The sequence below is a fragment of the Ursus maritimus genome, unplaced genomic scaffold (assembly GCF_017311325.1).
Source record: "Ursus maritimus isolate PB19 unplaced genomic scaffold, ASM1731132v1 scaffold_23, whole genome shotgun sequence".
Classification (NCBI taxonomy): Eukaryota; Metazoa; Chordata; class Mammalia; order Carnivora; family Ursidae; genus Ursus; species Ursus maritimus.
Genome location: NW_024424786.1, coordinates 46,376,039 through 46,394,774, shown reverse-complemented (window position 1 = coordinate 46,394,774; position 18,736 = coordinate 46,376,039). Strand labels below are relative to the sequence as shown.

Genomic DNA, 18,736 nt, shown 5'->3' with positions numbered 1-18,736 from the left:
TAAAGATATGTAAAGGAAAAAAAGAAAAAAAAAAGAACCCATAGAGGTAAAACCAAACACTAAGCTACTTGGCTACAAGAAGCCCTTAACCACCACGACCTTTGCCCCCCCCCCCCCCCCCCCGGCGCCTGGTGGGCGAAGGAAACAGCGGAATCTATATTGAGATGGAGCCTGTTGGGGGCCGGTGTTCCCTTCCTCCCTGTCCCCCTCCGGGTCCCCCCATCGGAGCCTACTTCCCAACCTGGGAGGAGCGCGCGTGGGCGTGAACCAGGAGCCCAGAGCCGGCCGCGTGATGGTGGGGTGTGGGGGTGTCTCTGCGAGCTGCGGCCGACAGGGCCTCCACCGCCGAGCCCAGAAACGTGGGCACATGGGGCGGACGCACGCAGCTTGGGGGTGGGGCGTGGGATCCGGCACCCCATCCCCCAAATAGAGGAGGAGGAAGGGTTTGGGGAGCTCGGAGCAGCCCCAGGAGAAGGCTGAGAGAACCAGGGCGCCAGCCCAGCACACCCCACTCCCCAGAGCTGGGGGCTGGGACCTGCAGGCGGGGAGAGGAGGTCGGGTGGGGGCACGGGAAGAACGCAGGCCCTGACGGTGCTGCGGTGAATGAGTGCCCTTTGATGTCTGGGCAACTTCAAAGGGGCCGCCCTCCCGCGTCTGCGAGTCCGCGGAGCCCCTGGCGGGCAGGGCTGGGGAGGGAGGGCTCCAAGCCGGCGCGTCTGCCTAGGAGGTGCGTTTGAAGCTAGTCCGCTGGATCCGGGCGCCCTCGGGTGGCACCTAGGGCAACTGGGCAGGCAGGGGTGCTCCTGGAGCCTGGGAACCAAGCCTGCAGATGCAGTGCCCCCACCCCGGCAGACGCAGCATCCGCCCTCTGCCTGCGGACGCGTGGCCTTGGAAGCCAGACGTGAGCGTGGGCGGCCCTGGACCAGCCCCGGGGGAAAGGAGAGGGCGATGCTGAGGGCTTGGGGTGGGTGGGTGTGGGTGCCCCCAGCCCTCTTCCTGAGCTCAGGTCTCGCGTCTGGGCCCCGATCAGGGTGCGTGCGGGGGAACTGCTGGCAGGAAGGCGGGGCGTGTGGCTCCTTATTCAACGGAGTAGACACCAGGCGAGGGGCCTCAGGCTGCACCTTCCATCCCTGAACTTCCCCAGCCTGACCACAAGGCCCTCACTCCCAAGGAGGCTGAGGCTGCTGGGAGTGGGAGTCAAGCAGCTGGAGAGGGCCCGTCCACTGTCATGTGGTGGGAGGCAGCTGGGCTGGAGGGGCTGAGCGTCAGCACGGCCCACACCCCCATCTTTCACATGTGCCCAGTGCCGACTGTCTCCCAGCACAGCCTCCCCGGGAGTCCCCCTGCCTGCTGTGAAGAGGTAGCACCCAGGACCCGCTGGGGCTTCCAGGCTGGGGGTCTCCCAGTGGGGCCTGGACTCCTGGTGGGGCCCGTCATCCCACTGGAGGCCAGAGGGACCTTGCATTCTCCCTGAGCATGGGGCTCAGAGCCTCAGGGGATGGAGAGCAGGCATCGATCCCTCCGCCAGGCTCCATCCCCATCCCACCCGGGGGGAGCCCCTGGCAGGCCCTGGCCTTTTTGACTCTCCCCAGCTACAGATTGCAGAGATCTGGGGCGGGGCCTCTGGAGGCTCCTGCTGGTGCCAGAAGGGCTGTCCAGAGAGCCGTGTGCTCCGCCGGTTTCCTGGGTGTAAATGTTACCGCTGCGCTGTGACCCCGGAGGTGGTGCAGGCAGGCCTCAGGGCCAGGCTCAGGAAAGAGCAGGGGTGTGGCTGGGGGAGGTGCCCAGGGAGCACTGACAGCTGGCTCCCCATGGCACTCTGGCTCTGGCCTCACCCCAGCTGTGGAGCCCTGAGCAAGTCAGCTGCTGTGCTTGGACCCCAAGCCCAGGGCCACACTGATCCCCTGTTCACGGTGCTGAAAGGACTCTGCCCCCCACCTTTGGGGGAGCGGTGCTGGGAACCTGGACTCGTTAGTGTCTTTGGGGTTCAGCCTATGTCTTTGCCTTGCACCCCGCTGACTCCCTAAGAGGGTGCTAGGGGTGCTGGGGGTGGGGCTTGTGCCTGCACAGGCACAGGCAGGCTTCAGCCTGACCCCTTGGGCAGAGGCAGGAGAATGGGCCCTGGGGTCAGGTAGGCCCAGCCTCAGTTTCCTCTTCTGAGAAAGGAAGTGGGGTGTAGTGAGGATCAAGTTCAAGAGGAGGACCCTCAGGAGCCTCCTTTCTGGCCAGTGGTCTGGCTGGAGCAGGCGGCCACCTCTGGGCCTGCCCATTTCCCTGAACCCACCCTGCCCCGGGGCCTTAGCATGGCCCCCCAGTGACTAAGTCTGCAGCTCACAGTGTGCCTCCCTCCAGGGCTGTGCCTGGTGCAGGCAGGGCAGTGGTGAGAGCCTCTTGTGGGGAAAGCAGAGCCCCCTCCCACAGACCCTCTCCTTGAAGTCCCCAGAGGCCTGCTGGGTCGAGAGGCCGGGGAGGGGCTTGTGGGCAGGGCGGATTGCCGAGTGTGTGTGGGGGAGAAGCTCCCGTCAGGGTGAGGGGTCTGGAGACGGGTGCTTCGCCGGGGTCGTAGTAGGAGACGCAGAAAGCCCCTCTGAGCTGCATCTGATTCGAGAGAAAGGAAACTCAAGGGAGATAACTCCCGTGAGTGGCGCAGATCCTTGCTGGGGTCCTGGGGCCGCCGTGACGAACTGACCCCTCTGTGGTCCCCAGAACAACGATGACTCTTTCTCCAGGTCGTAGGGGCTGCGCTCCAGGCTCCCAGGTTTGCTGGCGCCCCTGGAGAGCCACGTGTGCACGTGGTGCTTCTCTGAGCCTCTCACAAGAGTCCTGTCATTGGATTTAGGGGCCGACCGAAATGCTCATAGTCAGATGCTGATGCCGAGATCTACAAATTCGCCTCTGCAAAAGCTCCCCCCCCAGATAAGGTCACATTCACGGGGTCCAGGCATTAGGACGTGGATGTGTCTTTTGGAGGCCACCGTCCATCCCCTACACAATCCATTTGTGGTTTGAGGCCCCAGGGGGAACCCACGGTGTCCCCAGTTTTGCAGCTTCCCGCCCACGGGCTCGGGAGCAGCCCAGCTGGTGCCCAGAGCCCTTGGTGGTCACCTGGAGCACAGTCCCCTGTGATGTTCTTCCTGAAAGTCTCACTGCGGCACCAGCCGGGCCCCCCACAGCTTCCGCAGGTGCCCCTAGCCCTGGCTGAGGCTGAGTGTGGGGGTGAGGAGGGGATGGTGGGGAGCCAGAAGGGCACGAGGGGCATCCTCACCTTGCCCCAGTAGGGCAAGCCTTCAGCCCAGCCTTGGGATTCCCTGGCCACCCAGGCACACCGTGGGGGGCTCTGTGTCAGGGGAAGAGATGGGGTCAGTGCAGGAAATGGGACAGGGTGAGGAGTTCCCGTCTCTCAGTGGACACCCAGTGGCAGGAACTTCCCCAGCGTTGAAGGGAGAAGGATACAGACACCCCCAGGGACCGGGCAGCACTGTGCCCTAGCAGGAACGGGATGGCTGGGTACCGTCTGCCCCTCCCCGCCACCAGCATCCACGCAAATGACCATCCCTGCCCAGTCGCACCCCACCCCTGCCCCTGGCCCAGGGGCGTTAGTGCTCAGACGCAGGCTGGGGAGCTGCCCAGCAAGCTGGGGGTTGAGACGGGCTAGCAGAGGGGCTCCAGCCCTGGGAATCCACCAAGCTGGTGTCCGGGGCTGCTCGCAGGGGACGGGGATATGGACAGAGAGGCACAACAGACCTGCCCCCGTGTGCCCTCCCCCCCCCCACCCCGAGTCTCAGGGAGAGAGCTCCATGCTGTCCAGAAGGGCCTGGGTGGGATGGGCTGTTTTTCCTGCTTGCACAGGTGAGGGGAGGAGACTCAGGCTGGGGCGCTTGTCTGGGCGCATCTGCCTGGACCCCCAGGCTATCCACTGCTGGGCTGTGCACCCGGCTCCAGGAGGCCACTCCCCACGTTTGTTCAGCTCATAACAAATGCCAGGCCTGGGCATTCACCTGGATCCTGGGGGTCAGAGGCAGAGCGTCATTACCTATTACCTAACAAGGTCTCCCCAGAACTTGGCCTGAGACCGCGTACGTTGTCTCCTGGGTCCTGAGCCGGGCGGCCCTGCCCAGGGGTCTCAGCAGGCTCCCAGTGTGGGTCAGGCTGCGCTGGCTGCACGCCCCAGTTCTTGGCCACAGGGTGTTGCCTCAGGACTAGGCAGCAGGCTCCTCAGAGCAGGGATCCCAGGGAACAGACCCCAAAAGGAAGCTGTGGTTACCACCCACCCCGAAGGATGAGTGGTTCTTTCTGCCACATTTCATTGGCCACACAGGTCAACGAGGTGCAGTGCAGGAGGGGCCATGTGGCCGGGAGGCTGGCTTCCAGGAAGTGGGGTCTCTCGGGGTCCTCCGGGAGGCTGCCGCAGTCTGGAGAGGCAGGGTGATGGTAGCAGGAAGAGGCCACAGGGCCACGTGCAGCTGGGAGCACTGCAGAGAGCCACCCTTCTGTACGTGTGGCCTGCGCTCATTGCCTCTGCCCACGAGCGGCTCCTGGGAGCCAGGGGCGGGACCTCTGCAGCCCCCCAACCCCGCTCTCCTCTGGGCTCAGCTCAACACTCAGCTTCTCTGGGAAGCCCCCCTGGGCCAGCTGGCTGTGTGGCTCGTGGCCTCTAGCTGCGTGCCCAGGCATGTATGGCTGCATCAAGCTCCCATGGGGGGCCTTTGGCCTGTGGGGAACACCGTGCCTGGCCCCTTTTGGTTCCGCCTCCAGATCCAGGCATGTGGGTCCTGGCCTTGGCATGGGGCGGATGTCCATGTGGGGACAGTGGCCAGGGCAGGACCACCTGCAATGTCTGGGACTTGCCCCAGTGAGGCTGCCAAGCTGGCCCCCGAGAGCAGAGCCGGGGAAGCTCAGGTCCCAGAGATAGTCAAGGGCAGCGTGTGGGCTCTGAGCATGTCCAGGCCTCTCCCGTGAGGATACTGTGTGCTGATGCTGGGGGTGGGGGGTCCCCAGTCCCTTTCCCACCCATAGTCCTGTGTGCCTCTGCCCCTGCCCGCCCTCCCAGGCTTCTCTGGCTGCCCTGCCTGCTGTGGGCAGCCCAGCCCGGGGGAGATGGGGCTGGCTCAGGGCTGTCAGCCCTGCTGATTCATTTTCCCAACAGCCAGTGTGGTGCTGCCTCCCTCCCTTCTCCCAGGAGAGCCCAGGCAGCAGGGATGATAGGGGCCGTCCACGCCAGCACGACAGGTGTGTCTGCTGTGCGAGGCCCTAGAGACCGCTCCCTCTCGTGCCCACAGGTGGGGCCCCATGGTGAGGCCTGCTGAGGAGGCGGAAAACGGGTCCCCCTTGGCTATGCTTGCGGCCCTGGGAGCTGGCGGCAGGGTCCCAGAGGTGCGGCAGCTCGCGACAGAGGACGGGCCATTTCCCGTCGCGGGTGTTAGTGACCCTCCGCGTGGCCTTGTGAGCACTAGCGGCTGGACACTGGTTTCTCCCGAGACACGGATGGAGCCCTCCCCTGCCCTGCCCTCTGCCCTGGCTCAGCAGAAGCGTCCAACCCCCCCCATCATGAGTCTCCCTCCCCAGAACCCACAGTGGGAACTGCTCTCCCTGGTCCCCCAAGTCCAGGGACCAGCTGACACAGCGCAGTCACCGGTGTGAGCACGCAGGCAGGGGCTCTGCGAGCAGGCGCTGGGCTCGGTCAGCACCGTGGACAGTGGCCCTCCTTTTCCTGGCCAGGTTCCTCTCCTCCCCTGAGGGACTTGCTGTGTCTGCACCACCGCTCACCACCCGGGAGCCTGCGACCCACTCCTTCCCCGCGTCTCACATCCAGTTCTGTCGCGGGCCTTGCGGGTGGACAGCTGACTCCCGCCCTTTCCCTGCGTTCTCAGCCTCCGCTGGGGGGGCTCAGGAGGGACTGCAGGATGCCAGATGGGGAGGCGGCCGCCGGAGGGCCTTCTGGCAGAAACTCCTGGCTCAGGAGAGCTGCCCCCCTGAGGGTGGGCCCGTGGCCGGGGCTGCAGGGGGGCAGGGTGCCGGGATCAAGGCGAGTCTGGAGAGTAACTGAGTCAGCAATGAGGAGGGGCCTCCTCAGGTGTCCACCCATGTAGATATTTGGTGATCTGGATGAGAAATGGCAAAAGCAATCATTTCTCCCTTTGCTCCCCCCGCCCCCCTGGGCAGGAGCTGCGTGTGCCCTGCGTGCATCTCGTCACGGGACCCTGCAGGGCCGGTGGTGTTCCCAGGCACCCGCAGAGGCGGTGGCATTCACGTGGCCCTGGTCCACGGCCAGCTGGCGGTGCGGTGGGGGCAGGCATGGCTAGTGGTGCTCCTCTCAGGCTCTGGGCTCCTCCCTGTGGGGGGCTGTCCACACCTGGCACATGGTGGACACTCAGGATGTGGCTCTTCCTGATGCAACCCTGTCTGTCATCTGCTCCCAGACCCCTGCCCAGAACAGAGGGTGGTCTCTGGGCAGTGGGAGCCCAGGTCCTACTCTGGGGGCTCCCAGGGCTCAGGGGGCTCCAGCAGGGTTTTTTCTGAAGGACCATGACAAGAAGAGGGAGGTAAAGGATGAACCCCAGGAGACATCTGCTCAGGAGTGTCCTCTGCCCTGAGCCCCCGCCCTGCGGCGCCCTGCTCCCCACTGCTCTGGGGCTGCCCTGTGCCCCTCAGAGCCACGTGGGGCCCAGCACATGCAGGGCCAGCCTCCTCCCTCCTTCCAGACTGTGCAGTGGGAGGACTGGTCAGAGCTGCAGGGCCCGAGGAGTGGGCACTGCCTGCAGAGTGGTCCCGAGCCCACCCTAGGGAGCACCAGCCCGCCTGCAGCCCCCTGCATGCTGGCTCTCTGGCCCCCTCTGGGCGCCGTGGGTAGTGATAGGTGAGTGGAGGGCAGGGTGTGCAGGAGGGCCGTCCATAGGTCCCCTTGACTTTCCCGGCCAGACTTGCGGCCCCGGGGGGTGGTATGCTCATTAAAGCACACGCGTGTTCGTGCCAAGTCTGGGGTGCGGTGAGGACCTGCTGGGTGGTGCAGGCCCAGGAGGCCTGGGCTCTTCCTTGGCCTTTCGCCTGTGCCTTCCCCGGGAGGCCCCTGGGGCTCCTGGACGCCTGGAGCCTTCCTGCAGAGTGGATGCAGGCGGTCCAGCACCCTCCTGCACCCGCCGCCTGGGCCTGGGCCGGGCATCGGTGACACAGCACGCTGGCCCTGCTTCGGTACGCACACGTGTTTGCTGTAGAGACGATAATGTGTCACAAGCCTGAGCAGCGGCAGCTCTGGGTCATTAGGGTGACTGTGGGCCCCCCCAGCAGACGCTGTCCTCCCACCATCCCGAGCGTGCTTAGGGGGCGCTCCCAAGGGCACACGGCCCACTCCCTGCCGCCAGGGAAGTGGTAGGACTGCTAGGAACCCAAACACCCCCTGCAGAGGACCCCAGGGCGGAGTCACTGCCCAGGGTGGCCAGAAGCTTCACTAAGGAGGGGCACCTGTACGCTGGGTTTTGAGGGGTGAGCGGGAGTCTGCAGGGCTGAAGACTTTCCTGCCAGAGGCAGCAGGTGGAGGGGGACGAAGACAGGGAGGGAGCTGCCCCTCCGGACCTGGCCAAGCCTCCTGGCTGGCCTCACCTGGGCTCAGCAGGGGGCTCCTGGGGACCAGGGCTGAGAGCCCTGGCGCCCAGCCCACAGGCCCTCTAGCAGCTCTGGGGGGCAGGGGCAGGCCCATGGCGTGGGGCACCTCGTCCACGGGGCAGCTGTGCAGCGGCTGGTGGTGTCCCCCGCATTCCCTCACGTCACACAGCGCCTGGCACAGCGCTCGGTGGGGGCGACACCAATGGCGCAGCTTTCTGCTTCTGGACGGGTGGCCGGCATGGCCGTCGAGCGCCCTGTCACTCGGACATTGTCCTTTTCTGGAAGCAGGATGACATTTCTCCCCACGTCTGTGACTTCTGCTTTCCGAGGACTGTGTGCACGGCTGCGAGGTGTGTGTGTGGGTGCGTCCTCCTGCCCATCCACCCGGTACCCTGGTGCCTGAGCCATGGCTCCCGAGCCCCATGCTGTCCGGGGACGTCCTGTCCCTCCCGTTGTTTGCTGCAGGAACCGGCCACCAGAGCTGGCCCTGGGCCGTGCCCACCTGTGTTGGGGATCACACGGTGATGGCGCTCGGCCTTGTGGGGTCTCTCGGGCTCCTGTTCCAGCCGCTTCGGGCCTGGAGCTCTCTCCTCTGGGGAGGTGTCCGGCTGCCTCGTCCGGTGTCTGTCCTGGGTCTTCAGGACTTGGAGGAGCTTGTCTCTCGCCTGTGGAGTAGCGGCTTTTGCTGCCTGTTCCCCAGCTCCCCCTGCCCTGTCAGCCTGGTTCTGGGGACTCGCCAGGCACGAGTTTTGCTTCTAACTCTGGCTGGTGCCTGCTGACTGGGTAACACGGCCGGTGGCAAGAGCTGATCCTGTCTTGGGGGCAGTGAGTCCCTGGGCCTCCAGCCCTGAATTACCGACAAACGCCAACTGCGCCCTCCTGCTGTGCGCTCTTCCCGCTGACCTCGAATCACAGGGCTCAGGGCCAGATCACAGGCAGCCAGCAAGAGGCCCCAGGGTCTGCAGGCCTCCCTGGGGTAGGAGTTGGTGGGGGGCCTCAGCGGGCACACCTGCTGGAGCCCAGGAGCCCATCTGTCCTTCCTGGAGCGTACACACGACCTTCTGGCCCTTGGGCACCACCCAGGATGGCCCACGTCCCCCACCTGCCCTCCTTGCGCCCGCCTGCCACTGCTCCTGCCGCTGTTCCTGCATCTGGGCAAGCACGGCGTCCTCTCTCGGCCAAGCTCCCTGTGCACACGGAGCCCAACACCGGGGGAGGGCAAGACGCCGTGCTGGGAAGGACAGCCGTGACCGTGCTCCAAGGAAGGACACAGAGACCTCGTAAAGTCACGGACATGCGGTCCATTAAGGGAAGGTGTTTTCTATGCATTTGACAAGGGATTCATTTCCCATAAAAACTGAGGGGCTCTTGCAAATTGGTAAGACTCCCCCTGCCACCCAGGCGAACCCAGGCAGCTGGTGAGCATGGCAAGGAACTCAAGGTCATGGTTAAAGCAGCAACAACTGGCGGTGGGGGGTGCGGTCGGGATCCCGACTTTGATCATGTGGGCGTCCACATGTGTGGGCGTCCCTCAGTGTTCTCAGAAAGGGCATCCCAGGGTCGGGCTGTGATGCCAAGGTGAACAGGGTCGCCTGGCCCTCCATGCCCCCAAGTGCTGGAGGTGGGTCCAGCCGTCATGATGGCCTTCATGTGCCTGCCTGGGAAGGAAAGTCACCTTGGAGAATGTCAGGGTTGGGGGCCTAGGCTCAGGGACGGAGAGGCGGGGTGTTCTGGGCCACAGAGCGGTCCAGCCAGAGTTCTGGAGGGTGCTGGCAGCAGCCCAGGCTGCAGTGGGGGTGAGGCTGCTGGTGGCACCAGGGGCCTGTCCCAGCCGGGGAGGCGGAAGCCTGGCTGCGGCTACAGGACAAGGGGGTGGCGACCAGGACGACTGAAGTGCCAGGACTCAGGTCCTAGAAGTGGGACCATGAGAAAGAGGTGAATTAGTGTTCTGTCCTGGGGGGGGGGTCCAGGCATGGGGGCCATGGGGTGTGGGAGGCTGGGGTGGTGCTGTCCAGGGAGTGGCGTTGGGCCCAGCCTGCTGTCCTGGAGACGGCTGCGAGCCAACCCCGTCCGGGCACCCTGTCCCGAGAGCTGCAGGCTGAAAGGGGAGGTTGGTGGGTCGGGTGGCAGAGGCTGAGCATCCCGGGGGGAGGGGGCCCTAAGGGGCCAGGCAGGGGGTGGCCCTGAGCCTGACGACACCCTGGCTCCCCCGCGGGGCGGCTGAGCAGTGGCTGAAGGCCTGGAGTGGGGGACTCTTGGTGTCATGGTCTCCAGAGCAAGGGGGAACTCAAGGAGGTCAGGGGGCTGGTTCCATTGGCGGGGGATGTGATGTGGGGCAGGGACACTCCGAGACGGAGCTGTTCTGGGCAGTGACCAAGGAGCACAGGACGGTGGACAGTGGCTGTGGGAATCCAGCTTGGGGCGCATGGGGTGGAGAGGGGTGGGGGCAGGGCCCGGGCCCCAAGTGAGGGGCCTGCAAGGGGGAGCAGTTAGGTCCCCTGCTGGTTGGGGCCCTGGATGGGGTCTCAGGGAGCTTCTCCACCCCACAGGCCTTGTGAAGTTGGGAATTCACTGTGTCACATGCCAGAAAGTGGCCATCAAAATTGTCAACCGGGAGAAGCTCAGCGAGTCTGTGCTGATGAAGGTGAGCTCAGGTGGGGGCCCTGCGGTGGGAACCCCACGGGCTACAGAGAAGCCGGACCAGGTGGGTCGCCCTGCTCGGTCCTGCTGGAGCACAGGTGTGCAGCTCCGGCCACAGAGCGGGCTCCCCGCGCTGGCACTCTTGACCATGACCAGCACCCTGCACCTGGCTGCCCCCTCGACCCTGCCTGCCCTTTCTCCTGGCCTTAGCCAGGGGCACCATCTGGGCGCTGTGCCAACCTGCTGGGATAGCCAGCTGGGCCTTAGTTTCCCCAGTTAGATTCAGGAGGCCCCTGCCTCTGAGGAGGGAAAGAGGACGTGACACTTACCGGGACCGCACAGACCCTCCTCTTCCCGCCCTCCTCCCTGCCCGGTCCTGGGAGGCCCCTCGTGTGGTGCAGTCTGGACCCCCTTTGGGACTGGACGCCCAGTGGGAAGGGGTTGTTCAGGCCTTGGGTTCCCCCACCTGCCTGCTCACCCGTGGGTGTGGAGCACTCAGACCTTTGCAGGCAGGTGGCACTCTGGGGGTTCTCTGTCACCACGGCTGCCACCTGCCCTGGGGACTGTGTCTCATGCTCTCGCAGACCTCTCCCGTGGGGGCACGTGGGGCCAGCACGCCTGGAGGGCAGTGATGGGCTGCCTGGGGGGTGGAGGCTGATGGGGGGCTGCTGACGAGGAAGAGGACTGCGCTGGAGAGCAGGGAAGGACTTGTGCGGGCCCCACTGGGGAACCCCCGGGACCGCAGCTGGGGCAGTTTGAAGGGGAGGTGATGCTTGCTTCGGTGGGAGTGGGCAGACCCTGACCTTGCCTTGGACAGCACCCGGACCCACACATTCAGCTGGGGACACTGAGTTCGAGATGCCCATAAGCTCTCCGAGCAGAGAGACAAGAGCTCAGTGGCAGGGGCCCGGGGATCTAACTGGGGCCCACCCCCCTGAAGGCCTGGCAGGGCCTGGGTGGAGGGGTCGGGAGGCAGCCCCCTGTGTGATGTCCCTGGGATGGGACGGGCCAGTCCACAGAGGGGCAGACCCCATCGCTAGGCTGGCCCTCCTCCAAGCCTCCTGCTGCCCCCATGACTCAGCTGAGGCGTCCAGGGGGCACGGCCCTCGACCCCTCAGAGACCAGCCAGAGACCCCTGGAGGGCAGGGCGGTGTGGCGTCGGCATCCCCCACAGCCCACCCCGGGGCTGCGGGTGGGAGGTAACGCGCCTGCCCCCCGCTGGACCTCTTGTCCCCGAGCAGGTGGAGCGGGAGATCGCCATCCTGAAGCTCATCGAACACCCTCACGTTCTGAAGCTGCACGACGTTTATGAAAACAAAAAATATTTGTAGGTATTGCCGGGTGTGGAGAGCCTGGGCGGGGCCTCGGGGAAGGCACGGGCAGCCCGTCGGGCAGGGGGCCCTGGCAAGGAGGGAGCTCTCGGAGGCTTCCGTGGTCGGCGCTCCCAGCCCAGGCCACGGCAGAGCCACCAGCTTGAACTCCCCAGGGGGTAGGGCTTCCTGGAGGCGGGGGCTGGTAGCCGGGGCCAAGCAGTGAGCCCCAGTGAGCGCCCCCCCATCCCTGATACTCTGCCAGGGCTCCCAGGGACCCTTCCCCATGCCCACTGAGCCCCCATCTGCTCCCTCACTGGACTGTGGGACGCCAGGCTGGCTGACGACTGTGGCCACACCAGGCCCCTCGTCGGGCCTGCTGTCGCACCTCCCTGGGGTGTCCGGCTCCCACACTGCTGAGAGCAGCTGACCTCTGAGGCCAGCGGAACCCTCGCGTCCCAAGCACACCTGGGTTGGCAGGTGGAGCCCCTCCGCCAAGTCACCAGCTGTATGGCCTCCCTGAGCTTGCCTGGGCTGTGGGTGGCAGTCCCTCCCAGGGTCACTGCAAGGGGGCATCCAGGCCTGTCACTAGTGCTTGTGTGACTGTAGGAGACCCGGCCAATGATGCCCCGGCCCTCAGGGAGGGGCTTCCGTGGCACTTTCCTTGGGCACTTTGGCACTGAGTGAGGAAACATGCGCAGGGGCTGGCCCAGGGGACCCTCGAGGGCTCAACTCCAAGGCCCAGGTGCCCGTACTGTGCTGGGCAGTGGGGGTTGGGGCATGAAGCCGGAACCCGAGGGCTGCCCCAGGGGAGCAGGAAGGCTCAGGCACGCGGGTCGAGGACGGCCCCTAGGGCCAAGCTGCAGCCTCTCCGACAAGTGACTCACTGTCCGGCCGTTTCCCGCTGTGCTGGCTGGGACCCAAGTGTTGGAGGCACTTAGTCAGCACGGGTGTGGGGGTGCTGGGGCCCCTGACGCTGTGAGCGTGAGGAGCTCTGTGCCCCGAGACACACACCTGTATGAGCCCCCACCATCGGCCTGACCGGGGGCCCACCTTGCAGTGTCCAGTGGTGTCCCATGAGTTTGGGGGCAGGTGGCGTTGGCCACCTCTACACACAACACGCAGGAGACCCCTCATGCCTCATTTCTGCCGAGATCCTGGCGAGGACAGACCTGGGGGGGTGACAGGCAGAGCCTTGGGCCACAAGGAGGCCACCTTGGGGGTGGGGGTCAGGAAGCAAGGGAGGGCCTAGGACAGCAGCCCGGCGGGGGACACAGCCCAGGTAAAGGCCGGATGACAGGGACACCACGCCTAGCACGAGGGTGATCAGGTCCTGCGGGCCCCCCACTCCCCAGGACTCCCAAGCCCCCAGGCCACCCAGGGAGCCTGCAGGTGGAGGGGCGGTCAGGGGCCCCCTGCCAGTGAGGTCACCCTGTGGCCTGTGCTGCGCTCGGATCCTCCTGCTTGGGGAGCAGGGCGGGACCCCAGGATGGCCCCTCCTGCCGGAATCCCACCCAGTGCCCCCTTCGCAACCGATCCCTCCATGCCTGCAAGACCAGCTCTGGAGATACCCTTGGCTTCGTCCAGCAACTCCTTGGGGGTCCTGCAGGCATCCATACCCACACGTCCCAGGGGCCGTGCTGTGCCCCCTGCCTTGGGGTCCCTCCCTCCATGCTGCCACCATCACCGGGCCAGACATGCCCCGCCCCTCCAGCTCTCCCCATCCTGCCCTGCCCTCACTGCGGCCCTGCACCATAGCCCAGAGGACCCTCAGTCCCTGGGCCCCTGCCCGTGACACAACACAGCAGATGGAAGGGCACAAAGGGGCGGCAGAGGGGAGTGCCAGGCCTTGAGGCCACTGGCCCACAGAGCCAGGGAGCCCGGGGCCCTGTCAGAATGCCCCTGGTGGCCCAGCCTCCAGCCCCTGCACCAGTCTAGGCCTCCAGGCCACCTGGCCCGGGGGAGCTGAGGTGGGGCAGTGACCACCTGCCAGCTGGGCCACGCCCACCTTTTTCCTCTGTCTTCCAAGACCCAGTGTGAGGGCCACCCCTGCCCCAGGCCCTTGCTCACCCTGTTTGGAGGTCTGCCCTGATGGCCAGGGCTCCCTGAGGGCCCGATGTCTGATTCATGCCCCTGTCCTGGGAGCCCAAGCTGGGCTAGCCACGGAGGGCCTAGAATGGTCACGGCCCCAGCTTGCGTAGGGGTCAGCAGCCACAGTGCCCCCCTTGCCTGGAGGCCATGCTGTCCTTCAACCAGGGGCCCAGGGCTGGTCCCGGGCCTGGATTCCCCACAGCAGAGGGCTCCCCCCAGTCGGTGCCGGGAGTGGGCCTGCCAGGAGTTGGGGTGGTGGGGCCCTCGTGCCAAGGGTGCTGGAGGCCGGGACAGGCAGAGGGTGGCGCCGGGACGGATGCCGGCCGGCAGCCTCTGGCCGGCGCCACTGTGGCTGGGTGGCCCCAAGGAGGGCGGGTCGGAGCACGTGCAGCCCCGCGACGCCCACCCGCCCCCACAGGTACCTGGTGCTAGAACACGTGTCTGGCGGGGAGCTCTTCGACTACCTTGTCAAGAAGGGGAGGCTGACCCCCAAAGAGGCCCGGAAGTTCTTCCGGCAGATCATCTCCGCGCTGGACTTCTGCCACAGCCACTCTATATGGTGCGCGCCCCGACCCCGCGGGGCGTCCCCGTCCCCCGCTAGGCACACCCCTGACCAGGTCCCTCCGCCCCCCCGTGTTGCCCCCGTGCCCCTAGAGCAGATGGCACACTCTCTCTCGACCCCCTTTCAGGAGCATTAGGAAGCTGCTGTCCGCCCCAGGTTCCAGGAGCCCCCTCCTCCGATCTCTCAGGGGTCCCGGGGCCTGGTCACCCTGGACTGGGGATCCCAGGTTGGCCTTGGCCCAGAGCACTTATGGTAGGGGCTCCAGGGAGTGAAGCAAAGCCTGCCCTGGGGTGGGTGGGAGCACATGGTGTGACCCAGAGGGTCCCCGCTCCTCTGTCCCCAAGACCACCTGTGCCGGGCAGGCGACTTTCCATTGGTGGCCTGTGACATCACCAGGCCAGGCTGCCGCTAGCCCAGTGCTGCGTGGACGGGCTAGGGGCGGGGAGGCAGCTTGGGGACGGGTCAGCCTCAGTGCCGCCTTCCCTCCCAGCCACAGGGACCTGAAGCCGGAAAACCTGCTCCTGGATGAGAAAAACAACATCCGGATCGCGGACTTCGGCATGGCCTCGTTGCAGGTTGGCGACAGCCTGCTGGAGACCAGCTGCGGGTGAGCGGCCAGGCCGGGAGAGCGCCGGGCTGCGGCCCCGAAGGCCCCACCCCGCCCCATCCACGCAGCCAGTGGTCTCAGCTGTCCAGCTGGGGGGCCTGGAGCCCCAGGACCCCCGGCTCTGCCCCCACACTTTGCCGCAAAGTGCGATGCCGTGAAGGAACCCTGCCTGGTGACCGTTGGGGCCCAGGGCCCCCCTCGGCTCTCTGGCAGGGAAGGCAGGTCCGGCCCTCCCCGTGGCTGTTGGCTTGCTCGGTGTGCACTCAACCCCGTGGGCCTTCCCGCGACGTTCCTGCCAGGCACACCAGCACTCCCAAACCACGTATCCACACCCGTGCACACGCAGGGTCACGCCCGGACACATGTGCACACACCCACACACCTGTGTACGTGCCCACACGGCCATGCCCACACCCGCACCCACGCACACGCAAGTACACGCCTCTGTACGTGCACACACGCCCCTGCACAGCTGCACACACACAGCCTTCCGTGTGGTGGAGCCCACAGGCTCCCGTGCCTCAGTCTCCCCCGGAAGCACACAGTAGGATTAGGTTGTGAGGGGGTCGGCACCAAAGCCCCTAGAGCCTCCTAGTGGGCCTGGGGGTACCCCGGAGGGGCGTCTCCTGCAGGCAGAGTGTGCCTCCGGGTGGCTCCACTGCTGTGGTCCTGGGGGGCAGCCCTGAGTGCAGGCGGGGAGGGATGGCCAGGGCAGACAGCGGGTCCCGAACCTCGCGCCTGACTGCTGCTTTTACCTCCAGATCCCCCCACTACGCCTGCCCCGAGGTGATCCGGGTAAGTAGTCACAGCACCACCCCCTTGTCGCTGCCTGTCCAGGGGGCTTCGCCACCTGAGCCTTGCAGACCCCTGGGGCCCTGGCCGCCTCCCTCCCACCCCCTGTGCCGGGGCTCCACCCTCTCTGCGGAGCCCGGAGCCCGGCCGCTCACGCCGCCAACCCCACTGCCGCCCGCAGGGGGAGAAGTATGACGGCCGCAAGGCAGACGTGTGGAGCTGCGGCGTGATCCTGTTCGCCCTGTTGGTGGTGAGGCCCCCCCCTCCCCCCGCGGCGCTGCCCCTGTGCGCCCCTCCCGAGGTGACCCCAGTCCCCTGCCGGCAGGGGGCGCTGCCCTTCGACGACGACAACCTGAGGCAGCTGCTGGAGAAGGTGAAGCGAGGCGTGTTCCACATGCCGCACTTCATCCCGCCCGACTGCCAGAGCCTGCTGCGCGGCATGATTGAGGTGGACGCTGCCCGGCGCCTCACGGTGGGTCCCGGACGGGTCGGAGGACCCCCCCACCCCCAGAGCCCACCAGGTCCCTGCCTGGGACCGCCCTGATAGGGCCCGGGTCCCATCTCCAGCGTCTCCTCCCAGGGGGAAGGGCTGGCACCTGCAGGGGAACCCCGCCTGTGCCTGTGTGTGGCCCCCTACGGGGGGCCCTGGGTGTGCACAGTGCGTGTGCGTGCGCACGTGTGTGAGAGCACGTGGGTAAGTAAGCCCTGGGTGCACGTGCCCACGCACCTGGCCGTGTGGCACATACACAGGTGTGTTCAGGTGTGCAGGGGCGTGTGTGCACGTACAGAGGCGTGTACTTGCGTGTGCGTGGGTGCGGGTGTGGGCATGGCCGTGTGGGCACGTACACAGGTGTGTGGGTGTGTGCACATGTGTCCGGGCGTGTACCTGCGTGTGCATGGGTGTGGGTATACACATGGGTGTGGATACGTGGTTTGGGAGTGCTGGTGTGCCTGGCAGGTGAATGCCCACTGATGGCGACCCCTGTGTCCCAGGCTTTCCAGGGCCTGGTCAGCGTGACTAGCTCCTCACGACCGCTCTTGACAGCTGGGGGCCGGGGAAGGCATGAGGGAAACTCCTCCTCCTGAGAGAAGCCTCTGGCCTCCCTGCGGCTCAGCTCCTCAGCTCGAGCCAGGAGGGCTGGTCCCCAGAGCAAGGGCAGCAGAACTCCCCTGGCTGGCCTCTCCAGGACAGGGGTGGCCCAGTGCCCAAGAGGCCGCCCTCCCCCACCCTCCCAACCGGGCTGTTCCGAGTAGATGTGGGGGGAGAGCAGGGCCGGCCCCCAAGCCTCCTGCTTTCACCTGCACCCAGCCCCTTCCTGTGCTCAGGAGGGCCTCCCTGGCTGCTTCCCCTGCCCTCCTCCCTTGGCCTTCCTCCCGGAGCCCTGGACCCCGGAGGCCACTCTGCTTCCGTGCTCACTCCCTCTGCGGTCCAGGCCCCCCAGCCCTGCCTGCAGGCCCCTAGCCCTGCCCACCTTCCTTCTCTCTCTGGGTCCGCATCTTTTCTTTCACCTGGGGTAGGCAGGCTCAGGGGTGCTAGCCTGGAGCCTCCGGGGACACAGCCCCTCCCCACACTCCCCACCCTCCACCCACATCGTGCCCATGCCCTCTCTCCCTTTCTCCTCCCCTCCGCACCCTCCCTCCGCACCCTCCCTCCAGCCCCTTCCTCCCCTACTCCTCCTGTCCTGCTCTCTGCGCACTCCTGCGCTCCTTCCCTCCCCGTGCTCCCGCCCCCCCCCTCCTAACGTGGGCTCCTCCGTCCCTCCTCGTACTAACTCCCTGTTTCTCTTCCCTTGTAGCTAGAGCACATTCAGAAACACATATGGTATATGTAAGTAGCTTTTCCTCCCACGTCGCCTGCTTTGCCTTTCACCTGTCACCATGGCCTGGAGGGCCTGCTAGGGAAAGCGGGGGGTGACCCAGCCCAGCGCAGGCCTGCCCCCAGCCTCAGCCGCTCCTGGCTCTCAGGGCCCCCAGGCCGGCCTGCGCTGGGCAGAGGCAGGATGCAGGAGGCGTGCAGGGGCTGGGCGCAGGGAGAGCAGCAAGACTCGGGGCCCCGGGAACGGGTGGGCCCCGCCCTCCCGGCACCTCGGGGTGGGGGCGGAGGAGCCCTAGGCTGCGGAGTAGAGGTGTGACCCCGCGGTGTCTGTCATCCACAGAGGGGGCAAGAACGAGCCAGAGCCAGAGCAGCCCATCCCCCGCAAGGTGCAGATCCGCTCGCTGCCCAGCCTGGAGGACATTGACCCCGACGTGCTGGACAGCATGCACTCGCTGGGCTGCTTCCGGGACCGCAACAAGCTGCTGCAGGACCTGCTGTCCGAGGAGTACGTCAGTGGGGGGCTGTGGCGTGGTCTGGGGCCCCAGCGGCCCCTCCCAGGCAGGCGGCCACAGGGTGGGACGCCACCCAGGAACGGACTTGCCAAGCCTTCTTGGTGCCTCTCGCCCACTGCAGGGAAAACCAGGAGAAGATGATTTATTTCCTTCTCCTGGACCGGAAAGAAAGGTACCCGAGCCATGAGGATGAGGACCTGCCCCCCAGAAATGAAATAGGTATAAGGTGGCCGGGTGGCCTGGCCCCATGCTGCCCCTCCCAGGCCCAGCGGCCTGCCTGGCCCTGACCCCTGTCTGCACACAGACCCTCCCCGGAAGCGTGTGGACTCCCCAATGCTGAACCGGCACGGCAAACGGCGGCCTGAACGCAAGTCCATGGAGGTGCTCAGCGTGACAGATGGCGGCTCCCCAGTGCCCGCGCGGCGGGCCATCGAGATGGCCCAACATGGCCAGAGGTGCGTGCCTTCCAGGAGGACCCCCCCACTCCGCCTCCTGGCGGCCTGGCCTCGTCAGCGTTAGCAGTCCTCATGGGCTGTGCTGGGCCTGACATGGTTCATCTCTGCCCCCCCCCCACGCCCTGCCCACGGCCCTGGGGCTGGGCCAAGGCCACTGGGTGCGGCTGGACCACGCTGTGCTAGGGGCTGGGCTGGGGTGCTCAGACTGCTTGTGCTGGACTGGACTGGACTGGGGTGGACTTGGCTGGGCTGGACTGGCCTGAGCTGGACGAGGGTGGACTGGGCTGGACTGAGCTAGGCTAGACTGACCTGGACTGGGCTGGACTGCGCTGGGCTAGACTGGGCTGGACTG

At 66.4% G+C, this 18,736-nt stretch overlaps 1 protein-coding gene across 4 annotated transcripts in view; it reads left to right on the top strand.

Moving 5' to 3' along the window:
* The window catches only part of BRSK2 (BR serine/threonine kinase 2), a 67,723-nt gene that overhangs the window by 32,536 nt on the left and 16,451 nt on the right, over window positions 1-18,736 (top strand). For all 4 annotated transcript variants that reach the window (XM_040639683.1, XM_040639680.1, XM_040639679.1 and 1 more), the window contains exons 2-12: window positions 10,149-10,243; window positions 11,481-11,566; window positions 14,059-14,199; window positions 14,693-14,809; window positions 15,571-15,604; window positions 15,783-15,851; window positions 15,927-16,073; window positions 17,398-17,429; window positions 17,758-17,922; window positions 18,051-18,148; window positions 18,234-18,384. In XM_040639683.1, coding sequence (XP_040495617.1) covers window positions 10,149-10,243; window positions 11,481-11,566; window positions 14,059-14,199; window positions 14,693-14,809; window positions 15,571-15,604; window positions 15,783-15,851; window positions 15,927-16,073; window positions 17,398-17,429; window positions 17,758-17,922; window positions 18,051-18,148; window positions 18,234-18,384 — 1,135 coding nt within the window. The remainder of the gene's footprint in view (window positions 1-10,148; window positions 10,244-11,480; window positions 11,567-14,058; window positions 14,200-14,692; window positions 14,810-15,570; window positions 15,605-15,782; window positions 15,852-15,926; window positions 16,074-17,397; window positions 17,430-17,757; window positions 17,923-18,050; window positions 18,149-18,233; window positions 18,385-18,736) is intronic.